The following is a 12,347-nucleotide window of genomic DNA, read 5'->3' as shown; positions in this document are numbered from 1 at the left end:
CTCCCTTTACTCGACTTTGTTGCAACACGACCTGTGTGTTCCTAAGGGGCCAGATCCCCAGTGTACAGCGGGGTGAGCTTCCCCGGGGGGGCCCCTGGGCGCCTGCTGCCCAGATCAAGTTAGAGAACGCTGCGGTTCCCGCAGGAGGTGTCCTCAAGGGTGCCCACTCCTGAAGTCCGAACCCACAACCTCTAAAGGTAACACGGTTTTCATCTCCGTCACCGCAGATGGGTGGGTGAGCTTGTTTTTGAACTTCATAAAGGTACTCTCCTCGCTGCTGCTGCCGGTGTAGATGTCTAAGTTCATTGTTTCATTGCTCTGCGGCGTTTGTATGAATATGCCAGCGTTCATTCATCCATTCCGCTGCTGCTGGGCGTGGGAGTTCTTTCCGATCTGGGGCTGCCTATCAGGAATAATGCTGCTGAGAACGTGCTTCCTCGTTTCTGTTGGGTGTATACCCAGGATTGGAACTGCAGGGTAGATGTACGTCTCGCTTTACAAAATGCTGCCAGGGGACCCTCGGGCCAGCAGTATGGAAGCGTTTCAGGTATCCATCTGTCTTAACTATTATCTGTTACCATCTATTATCTATTAATAGCTAATACCTTAACTATTATCTATTATTCCTTTTCATTTTAGCTTGTCTGGTGAAGTGTTGACAAGTTTTAATATTTCTTAAGTATGAAGTTAAAAAATAGTACTTAATATTTACAGATAAAGGACTTCAAATATGTGTATTATGTTGCGTATATGCCGTTATATATATATGCTTGCGCAGAGGATCATTTTCATTTGGCAAATTATGTGCAGGTAAGCATTTTTTTGACTCAAAACTGTACAAGGTTCTGGGGCAACAAAGTAAAATGCCCCATGTCTGTAAGTTTTACAGCTTGGTTGGGGAGTGAGACAAGAGCGGATTAATTTGAACACAGAAAGTGCTCTGCTGGGTGCTGTGGGGACGTCAGGACTTCAGGGGATGTTTCCTGGATGAGACCACATCCAAGCTGGGTCTTCTAGGGTGAGTCAAGCTAGCCGGGTAAGGAAGGGTGGAAAGGGCTGAGCAGAGCGAAGGGGCACCAGAAAGGCGGTGGAGACAGACCACCACACTGTTCTGGCAGAAGTAAGCTGTTCGGAATGAACAGAGTAAGATGTGAGGGGTAAAACGGCACAAGGACGGCAGACAGACCTAGCTAAATAGAGTTTCGGGGGGGGGGGGGACCCTGTCTGTCACTTTCTCCACTTCGTGTGGCCCCTGAGAGTGCACATCTTTTGATTCAGGTGGGGGGAGGGGGTTGGAAAGATTTGTAAGCCAGAGAGTCAAGGACGTTTGAGAAGCGTTCAGGTGGATTCTCCGGGGGCGACATCAATGGGCAGAGGAAGGGCACTGGCCGGGATGAGAGAGGGATGGGCCGAGAAAGAGCCAGCTGGTAAAATCAAGAGGTGGTCAGGTTTAAGGGATGATGGAAGACTGTTGGCTGGCAAGAAAAGGGAAGTTAATTTTAAATTTGGAAATTAGCCTTCAATTCGCATTAAAACTTTTGAGAAAAAATGTTAAGAATTCTGTTACCCCCAACTCAGTCATTTATAACAATTTTCTGTTCTGTTGGTTTCCTTTTTTTATTCCTTAAAAAAAGCAAACTTCCTACCCTAATACCAGCTGGAAATTCTGGGTCCACCTTTAAATGCTATCACCCTTCACTCTGGGGACATGGGTTGCCGGGGGGGGGGGGGGGGTAGGGGAGTAGACTTTATAAAAACTCTGTGTTTTCTTAGAGCCAGGGCTATTCATTATCTAGCAAACCTGACTTCAAATCTGGAAAGTCCTGTCTTGCTTTTTAGACTATAAATGTGTATCTAAGTGGAAGACACAAGAGCGAGCGTCTCATGCTGTCCCATTGTCCTAAAGCACTGAGCTTGTATGTTTTCGGACTTCGTAGGATTTTTAAGTCAATTCCAATGTCAAAGTGGAATAGCTGCTGTATCTTCTTACAGACTTGCTACCTCCCTGGGATCCTGCACCCGGGGCACGTGCAGGACCTCCTCTCATTGGATTGTTTGGAGAAAAAAGCTGAGCTCTCTGTAGTTTAATTCCTACTGAAGAGCAAGGGTTTCCTGTTATTCTTTGTCTTGGTTTTTTAGCAATTTGTTGTAGTTGTTGTTGACTAGTGAAGTGAAACTCTAATGTGACAATTATCATTACGGGTTAAATTGCCCAGGGAGTTAAAATTAACAGAAAAGGACGTCACGTAATTAGCGCTTTTCTGACATTCCCCCAGAATGTTGTTACGTGTCATACTTCATCATCACGTGTCTTTTGAAATGAAGAGCAAAAGACTTGCTCTTCTTAAATGACTCTGGAACCACATCATCATTAAGGCTCACAGTGTTGTATACTGTAGTACAGAAACCAGCTGCCGTTGGCTTGTTTCTGTGCTGGAATTACCCTTGGCCAAATTTACCCTCTCGTTTATTGAACACCAGGGGGCGCTCCTGGGAAGCTCAGTATCTGAAAAACTGAAGGTGAAGCCAAAGGAAATGGAGGAAACTTGCCAGCAACTGGCACGATAGCTGCCAGTTCTGATTCATAGAAAGGAAAGGACAGGTTATGATCTCAAGTCCTGTGAGGAGGGAACGGCAGGCCAAGAATGTGTGCTTGTTCAAACAAACAAGGGCTGATGCACAAGGCACCCTCACCTCCCCAACCTTGTTTTCAGTTCGCCTTTCACTGGATACACTAACAGAACAGTCTTCTGCCAGAAAGACACCCGGAACCCACATATAGGGCCTAATGGTAATAATTCAGAACAGGAAGCCTTCCAGACAAGGCAAGACCTATATTTTCCTACTATTTCTGAAATTACAGTGCTGTTCCTTTGAGTCTGTCTGACATCTAGCACTTTGCTCCGTATCATAGATTAGTCTGGAAGCTTCCTGGGACACAAATAATGTCGCTTGATCCTACATCAGCGGTCCAAAAGAACAAAGAGGAGCCTCTCAGATTCTTGGTGTTAAGTGGTGTTAAGTTAGACATTTCTCAAGTTCGTTCTTCTGTGCTTTTTCAATAATCCCTTCATGAACACGGACTCTTTCCGAAGAACCAAAGTTTGTGCATTTTCAAGCTAGAATACTCTTAAGAGATGCAAATCATTGCAGGTCAGCAGCACTGTTTACAAACTATTCCTTACAAATGAAACGTATGAAAATCTGCATTTATACGAAAGAAATGGAGAGGGTATTTGTTTTATTGTTGTTCTTACAAGATTCCTCACAGGATTCTTTTTATGTATTGGTGTACATTTAAAATAATAGAGGAGCGCCTGGCTGGCTCAGTCTGTAGAGCTCTTGATCTCAGGGATGAGTCCCATGTTGGGTGGAGACATTACTTAAAATCTTCAAAAAAAAAAAAAATTCAGTATATAAGTGTGTACCTACACAGGTATAAATGGTTTCCGGGAACTCATTTATGAAGACAGACCCACCCACACTTGTTCAGTTGCATCCTAATGCCAGATGTCCAGTTACCTCCATTCGATCTACAAGGGGAGGCTGTGTATCAGTAGCCCGTCCGTTCTCGTCACTGTGTGAGCGCACCACGATGCACACACTTGTGTGCACCCGTTCTGCTTCCTCTGTGTACCCTTGCCTGCTCTCCTACTTTTCTTCACTGCCCTTCCCTGAATCTGTTCTTCCTTGTTCACCTTTTAATCATGAGATGATTTTGTCTTTTTCATTTTTTTACAGGTTGTTGAAGGTTTTCTTTTTTTGTTTCATTTCTGTGCTGACATTTTGAATGTTCAAGTTCCGGCGTGAAGTTTAATTTCTGCAAAGTCCTGGGTAAGGATATTTGACTCAGCCTGGCTCTTGTGGTTTTCTCTGCCTTCTGGTTGAGGAGAGGCTTTTCATCAGCTGGAATTGACTCTCATTTTGTCTTCTTCCTATGGCAGTGTTTATAAATGTTGTCTTCCTTTTTCTGCTCATTTTGAAAGGCATTCTTTCTCTTGACTTGCAGAAAATTGGCTCTATCTAGGCAGACATGAGGGGTTTGTGCAGCTTACTGGGTATGATTCCAGAGTGTTCTGTTGGTACCGTGACATGCAGTATTCCTCAGAGGGAACACTTTGCTATTTGAGCTGGGAGGGTGGTTCTCTTCTGATTCTGTGATTTCCCCCTGCCCATAGCCCCCCCACCCCTCCCCCCGCTTCCTTCTTGCACTTTACCATCCAGCCCCTCCTCCAACAAACAATACTTTCCCCAAACAGCCACCTGCAATCTCATGAACTTTCAAACTTCTTGATGACCCAGTGGCCAGTGCTCTGGTGAACTGGTGTCAGATTTAGCAGTACAGAGATCCTCCCCAACTTACAGTGGAACAAACCCATCATAAGCTGAAGATGCATTTAATACACCTAACCTACCCTAGAACCACATCCTAGCTCAGCCCAGCCTTCCTTAGACGGGCTCAGGACAATTATGTTAGCCTGTGGTTGGGCAGAGTCCTCTAACACACAGCCTATTTAATTTAATTTTAAAATTTATTTATTTTTGAGGCAGAGAGAGAGCAGAGAAGGGGCAGAGAGAGAGGGAGAGAGAGAATCCCAAGCAGGCTGTGTACCATCAGCGCAGAGCCCAATTTGGGGCTCGAACTCATAAACCATGAGATCACAGCCTGAGCCAAAGTCAGATGCTTAGCTGACTGAGCCTCCCAAGCACCCCATAGCCTATTTTATAATAAAGTGTTGACTGTTTCATGTAATCAGCTGAATGCTGTGCTGAACAGATGGCTGTGTGGGTGCAGAATGGTATGAAGTGTGTCGTCGACCCTTGTGATTGCATGGCTGCCCGGGAGCTGAAGCCGCTGCTGTCATCCGGCATCATGAGAATGTACCTCGTATTGCTGGCCTGGGAAAAGATCCAAATTCAAAATTCGAAGTACAGTTTCTACTGAATGTGTGTTGTTTTTGCACCCCTGTAAAGTCAAAAAATCATTTAAGTTGAACCATCATCAGCCGGGACTGTATTTCCATCACTCGTGGTGGGGTCCCTGCCTTTTCCCCCCGTGTACTGCCACCACTCGGCCCCTCTTGCCCTCGTCCCCTCATCATACAGTTTCCACCTGACTCTGCCTTCACATGGGTCCTGATGCTGGCCTCGGATGCTTATTTCTCTGCTTTCCTGAAAGCTGAACTTCTGTCTGTGTCTCCCACTTACACTGCAGGTATGCGTTATAGGGAACTTACTTGGTTCTCCTTGTCTGTATGGTCTTGGGAAGATTATGAAAGAGCTTCAGATTTAGGTAGCTGCCAATATTTCTTGGAAAACCAGAAGCCCAGCTACCTCCCCTTAAATATGAACGCACAAGAATTATGACATCTGAGCAAAACTTACAACGTGAAAGAGAAAAATTAAACACAAAGTAAGGTTAAATACTGTATCTATTAAATAGAACAGGTTATTGTATCCTACACACACACACATTAAGAGAAGAAAAGAGAGCTCTTGGAAATTAACACCAAACCCTCAGTTGGTGTAACTGGAAAAGAGATGTAAAACAAGTAAAGGACAAAGACACACGGTAACTAAGAGCAATATGCACAAACCAGTCGATGCCCTGTCTGGACAACAGAAGTTCCAGAAAGAGCAAGACAACGGAGAGGAGAAATAATCTCATAGTTTAAGAAAACATCCTCAAATGTGGGGCGTGAAGGTACAGTCTGCGTGCCTGCTACACTGGCTGAGAAAGAGGATCGTGCTAAAGCATGCTGTAACACTACAGAGACCCGGGGGCGAAGAATCATTCCAGGAGCTTCCACAGAGGACAAGCAGGCTACATATAAAGAGTGAGGAGTAGGAACGGCCTCGGATTTCTCTGCAACCACACTGGAACCTAAAACCAGTGAGGCAATGCCTTCAAAACGCTGAAGGAAAATGATTTCCCAACTTGAATGGTAAGCTCCATTCTAGTTACCAACGAAGCGTGAGGGCAAAATAAAGACACTGGTCTTGGGAAATTTACCACCCACATACTCTTTTTCCCAGGAAGACATGTGAAGGACATGCTCTACCAGACCGAGGAAATCAGCCGAGAAAGGGGAAGATAAGGGATCCAGGAAACAGGAGACCCAACAGAGAGTGGTGGAGGGGGTCTCCAGAACAATGGGCAAAGGAGACCTCAGGAAGACGGCTGTCTACCAGGCAGAGAGGACACCCGCTCTGGACTGCTGCAGGTTAGAAGCCACAGGAAAAGTATGAAAAATCAGGACATCAGGATAAAAGCAAAAACTGTGGAAGAAAAGTCGTCACAATTTCCTCCGTGTAAACCATGCTCTGAATATCACCAGTAGTCTTGACTATCAACCTGATCTAGGTTACGACAGAATTACAAAAGGAAGATGGGGGGGTATGGAGGCGTGCTGTACATGTTTGGCGGGGATGGTGAGGGAGGCCGGACAGGAACCTACATTTTTATCTTTCATGTGGGGAACCGGTCAGTACATAAGGTCTCACACTGAAGATCCAACATGGAGCAATGGGCTTATGTTACTTAGACCTCTTCTGGCCACTAATTAAACCCAAAGAGTCATGTTAAGAGTTAAATTCTCAGATGAAGAACAGGAGGGGCTGTTTTCCTTAAAAACCCTTACAGAACAAGTTGACTTGGCTACATGTACATGTATAGCTTTGACTATGAAAACAGGGGCGCCTGGACAGCTCAGTCAGTACAGCATGTCACTTTTGATCTTGGGGTTGGGAGTTTGAGCCCCACGCTGGGTGCAGAGATTACTTAAAAAATAATTTTTAAAAAGTTACACAAGGAAAGGAAAGCCGATGCTCACTACCGCTTACTAGCTCCGTGACTGTGAGCCAATCACTGCGCTATCCTGTTGCAATTCTAAACGGAGATGAGGTTTGCTTGGCCTACTCTGCTGGTTATGAGGGAAAAAAATGTAGAGGGATTTTATGGAACTCGATAATAACAGTAATTAACTTTGGCAGGACAGGTCCTAATCCCAATGAAAAGACCTGATCCAGTAACGCCCTATCTAATAAACTTTACACCTTGTTTAGAGTTAAAAGATCACCCGTTCGATAGAAGGCGCTTTGGCTGCTGGCAGCTGTTAGGGCTCCACCTGTCTTGGGAAGTGGTTTCTTCTTGTTTTCTCCTTACAAAACTTTTTCCAGCTCGTGAGGCCAGGCCCTTCACGAACATCACTGGTCCAATGGTTTATCCTTGGGCACTTGCCCTATTTCAAGTGAAATTTACTTGCTGGTGGATCAGGAAAAGAATATGCATTAAAACCAACAGCAGAATTTGGGGAACAGATTCCTGACTTCAGATGTGGTAGTGGAGACTGGGCATTTACTCCTGAGTGGTTATAAACTAACAGAGAAACTCCAGTCTACAAGTCCATTATTAAATGTACGGTACAAATACTGACCATCGGAGTCTACAGCCACAGTGGAGCGCTCCATCCTTGGGCCATGTGCACCTTGGGAAATAATCTGTACTTCATTAGGTCTCACACAGCTCTGCAGGTCCGGAGCTACTGTGTTTATTTTCAGATGAAGAAGTCCCCAGCGGTCACATAATTAAGTTCCTGGGCCAGAACTGAAGAGAGATTTGTCAGTCCTGTGCTCTTTTCACAACACTACCTAATTTAATCAGTCTTCGTCTCAGACTCATCTGCCCTCTCCTTTCATCCACCCAGCTTTATTTCAGTACAGTTATCCAAATGCCCCAAGAGAGGCTGGAAAATAATGAGAACACCACACTAAAAGTTTCTTAGATAAGAGATAATGGAACGTGTCTATTGATCTCACACGACAAGAGCTCTTATATTTTAGTCCATGACCACACAAAGTAAACTTTTGTGCACACATAGATAGGACACCTGTGACAATTATAGATCTATGCCTGATGCCCCTTCTTGTTTGTTGCAGAGTGGGTGATACAGATATACTCAGCAGCCCTGGTGTTAGGGTAGTTTTAAAAATTCTGTTGAAAGGGCAAGAATCCAATTGTTGAGAATCCAAACGGAGAGCTCATGGATCCCATGGACAGGCCAATCACCCCCAGGACGTCTCTAGGATTCTTAGACTCCTGTGTTTACTGTTGTCTCTCTTTCCCTCGTTATCATTTATAATAAAAAGTCATCCCAGACATTCTGGACTGAGCCAGAGATGTGTGATAGAAAAGCACATTATCTGATAGAAGGGCCCAATAAGACTGTCCGTGTAGGATAAAAGATTTAAAAACCGAAAGAAAAAAAAAAAAGACAGCTGGAAATAACAACCATAATTTTTCAAGAACATTTATACATCTTTTTAATTAGATTAGCTTTACAAGCAACTTGAGAGCTCTTTCGTAACGGAACACTGCTTTTCAAATTACATGACTTTCCCGTCTATCTGTATATGAATCCTGAAATTCTTTGCCTGCTGTTGATAAAGGTCTGTGTTTTACAGCCGGTTAATGTATTCAATGAAAAACAGCATTAGAAGCTTTGTCTTTAACTAGGATTAAACATATATAGGCCACAAGTAGTTTTAAATTTTGTTTTAAACAGAGTCCTGTTTGGTGACAAGTTAACGGTCCCGCTAACATGAAACGAACAGGTTTTAAATGGATATTAAAGAAATGGCTCTCCTGGATTCCTTGATCCTTTCACAATGATCTCCAAGGAATTAGATAAAATTTTCCGAAAAGTACAAATGTTAAGACCTGCCTGGAAAGCACAACCCACATAGAGTAGAATCTGACACTTTGCACAACTGCAGAGACACACATGTGAATGACACAGGGGCTCCCACCCTGACAATCACACAACCCCCCCCTCCCCCCATCAACAGAACAGTCTCCACTAGACCTAAACATGACAGTGTTTCTGAGTCAAGGCCGAGTGCAGTGTGCCGCACGCAGACCAGATGGCAAAGACAGCTTGCTCTCCCAGGTCCGGCTGGCAGAGGCACTTACTAGAGAGATGTTACATTGCATTATCTGGAACAGAGAGAGGAAGTGGAACAAAACTGAACACGGGCAAGGAAAAACAACCATAAGCTCTAATTTTCTCCAAGTTCTAAGTGAGATCACGATACTGAATATTTAACCCCACCCTAAGTCCACACTGTTGGTCTCACTAGATTTTTTTTTCATGTTTTACATGAATAGCAATCTTTTAATAAAAATTACTGAGCTTTCCATAGAAAAGGTCTCTAATTGAATACAAACTATACAGATACTAAAACCGTCATAAGTTGAAATATACAGAAATATTTCTGTACACACATTTTGGCAAAGATTAAGGACAGAGATAGAAAACTGAAGTGGGCAAGGTCTAGACCCTAATTCACGTTAAATACGGATACCACCCTCTGGGCTCTGCTAAAGACTCGCCCAGGAAAATGAAGTCTAATGTATCCATCCCAGTTCATATATCAAAAAACAGAAGTCTGGGAGGCCTTGTGTGATACTGTAATATTCCCTCTTCTTCTGAAAAGTAAAAGAAAAATCATAAAACAGAAAAAATCATCTGGTTTTCCACTTCTTTTGTTTTTTTAAGCTAAACACACACCTTCCAGTACTGACAAGGAGGCGAGTATCACGCCTAGGGAATACCTGCCTCAGCACTGGTCTGCACTACCTCGGCTCAGCCCTGGCGCTCTGTCCGCCCGCCCCCGCCCCCGCCCCGACGCCATCCAACAGAAGCAAGGTTCTGATCTGCACATCACATGGGTCGCAGGAGGAGGAAAACATAACAGCAAAATCGGAAGTACGACTGACTGGCTGGGAAGGAGAGCTCTTAGGAAGGGGACGTTACCTTCTACATCTACAGAATATACCTGAAAGCGTGAGAAAGCCCTTTATCTCGGGAACTTGATGCGGAGGGCAGATCAAGTTCATTTAGTGCCAGTCACTTAAGTCTTGTAAAAATTCTAACTTAAAAAATAAAGCCTTCTGGGTATTTTTTCTTATAAAATGTGAACTGAAAGTTATTTGTAGTAGTAAATGGTGATGGTTTGTACTGTTATGTTCCATTAACAATGTCAAAAAAACGACAGCAGCAATTTTTAAGTGTTCAAATTAGTGTACAAGACGGGACTACAAAACAATCTGATTTTTTAGTTGGTGAGTAAAGTGCTCCTTTTCTTACGTTAGGTAAAAAGAAAATGAAAGGAATCATCAGTCACTGGCAACAATCATTATGAGAGGTCTTTTAGGGCAAAATTTAATAGTACGAAGAAGTTTACAAAAATAGATCGATGCTATTTTGGGGAATAATACTGTAATTTTTTCTCAGTTCAGTTTTGATATATTGTACCTGATCATACAAAAATTACTTCAAATTCAAACTTGACTATATAAAAAAGGGAGCGATGAAATGAACTCATCTAGATGACAGATCTGGCAAAATATTAAGAATGAAAAAATTCTACCGAGGGCACTTATTTCATGTCCAGATGTCAATACCATTGTCAGCTGGTGGCTTATACTCTTCCCATTAGCAATCACAGGTTTGGAGTCGATCATGCAGTACAAAGTCACGCAGTCCAGATCTTCCTTCTGATGCAACACAAAGAAGTTGTTTCTGTTTCCTTATTAAAATGCCAACTGGTTGTCTATGTGTCTTTATCCCACTTATTTGTATTCACAAGTTAACAAATCGTGTCAACAATTACTGTAGGTGAAGGGGGGTATTGCTGGATCAAAGGCTCTATAAGACGTCTTTACTGATTGAATCAGAAGGCTTATTGAGTTCAACCCTCACACCTTTTTCGCCTGCAAGGCAAAAAAGAAAAAAACAACACAACAATTATTACTCATTCATTAAGCACCAGATAGCTTCTGTTACTGCTTCCCACTGAGCTAACAGTGTGCACCATGCCTCAGCTTTGCAAACATACATCCCCTGAAAACGATCACACTCTCACTCTTAAAATCTACCCGCAGCACTGTTGTAACTGATGCATTACTCTGAACTAGTAAACCTTCAAAAGGAAAAGCCATTCTCTACAGCGATCATGATTTTATCTCCTTTTCACTTCAAAAGCAATGTGAATTGCTACAAAATAGCAGTGTGTTGTCACTGAAAGCTCACCACTAGGGTTCTGCCACAAATAAGAACTGAAAAGCACAAACATCCAATTATAGGGTTAAAAAAAATTTTTTTTTAATGTTTTATTTACCTTTGAGAGAGAGACAGAGTGTGAGCAGGGGAGGGGCAGAGAGAGAGGAGGAGACACAGAATCCGAAGCAGATTCCCGGCTCTGAGGTGTCAGCACGGAGCCTGATACGGGGCTTGAACTCAGAAGTTATGAGATCACGAGCTGAGCCAAACTCAGACACTTAACCAACTGAGCCACCCAGGCGCCCCCAATTTTATAGTTTTATAAAAGGTTGATGTGGGATTATCGACGGCTCATGAAAATACAGCTAATCAGTAATGGGAGCACTGAGCAGCCTTTGGAGATATAGGGTAGGGTTAAAGAAGGAAGTGGTCCATCTGTTAGAAAAGTAAGACCACTTCTCCTGGGAGAGAGTCTGTGGTAGGGACAGCGGGGGAGGCCAGCACACCGAAGGATCTTCAGATCTGGTGCAAGTGTGTTTGGTCCATGGACACCACTGGCAGGTACAGACTCAGCACGCCTCACTTAATGGTTTCAGCATTTCAATTCATCTCCTTTGTATTAATGTTCTTCACAAATTCCCATTCAATGTGGAAAACCTGGATTCTTTACGTATTCATTAGAGCACGTACTTTTAAAAAGGAAAGGGTACTGGGGCGCCTGGATGGCTCAGTCGGTTAAGCATCCAGCTCTTGGTTTCAGCTCAGGTCATGATCTCATTGTGGGTTGGAGCCCCGTGTCGGGCTCTGCGCTAACAGTGCGGAGCCTACTTGGGATTCTCTCTCTCTCTCTCTCTCTCTCTCTCTCTCTCTCTCAAAATAAATAAACTTTAAAAAAAAAAAAAAGTAAAAAATAAAAAGGAAAGCATACTTATGAACTTCCTGCTAAAAGGAGCATGAGAGGAAGCCAGATGGCAGTTATCAAAAGTGTTTGGCAGCCTGCGATTGAAAGGGATATAATCACAGAAAAACTCAGCTTGTGTCTGAATAATTTTCTGAAGGTTTCTTGCCTCAAACTTTCCTAATCTTTGAATAATTTTGTTGGTTAATGATAGCAATGAAGAGAGCTTCAGAGAAGTCCTCTTTTACCTAAGGGAATTAAGGAATCTGACAGAAATAAGGAGCAAGTCTTTGTGGTATTAATAAAGGCTGTGTCTGCGCTCACACTCACGGACAGCACCGCCTGACTGCGGGCGCTTTCCCTGCGGTAGACCCTGGCCCCAAATA

General features: G+C 43.5%; 1 protein-coding gene and 1 long non-coding RNA gene across 4 annotated transcripts in view; one reads left to right on the top strand and one right to left on the bottom strand.

Moving 5' to 3' along the window:
• Positions 1 to 553: 553 nt before the first annotated feature.
• On the top strand, positions 554 to 9,969 carry LOC123380756. Its single transcript, XR_006586910.1, has 3 exons — positions 554 to 1,018; positions 3,742 to 3,834; positions 4,758 to 9,969. It is a non-coding gene; the product is annotated as an uncharacterized LOC123380756 (long non-coding RNA).
• A 228-nt stretch (positions 9,970 to 10,197) lies between these two features.
• The window catches only part of EGLN1 (egl-9 family hypoxia inducible factor 1), a 55,728-nt gene continuing 53,578 nt past the window's right edge, over positions 10,198 to 12,347 (bottom strand). For all 3 annotated transcript variants that reach the window (XM_023240414.2, XM_023240415.2, XM_011287220.3), the window contains one exon: positions 10,198 to 10,774. In XM_023240414.2, coding sequence (XP_023096182.2) covers positions 10,753 to 10,774 — 22 coding nt within the window. In that variant the 3' untranslated portion in view covers positions 10,198 to 10,752. The remainder of the gene's footprint in view (positions 10,775 to 12,347) is intronic.

Source organism: Felis catus, chromosome D2 (assembly GCF_018350175.1).
Source record: "Felis catus isolate Fca126 chromosome D2, F.catus_Fca126_mat1.0, whole genome shotgun sequence".
Classification (NCBI taxonomy): Eukaryota; Metazoa; Chordata; class Mammalia; order Carnivora; family Felidae; genus Felis; species Felis catus.
The sequence above is the reverse complement of the archived record's forward strand: the minus strand, read 5'-3'. Positions and strand labels throughout refer to the sequence as shown.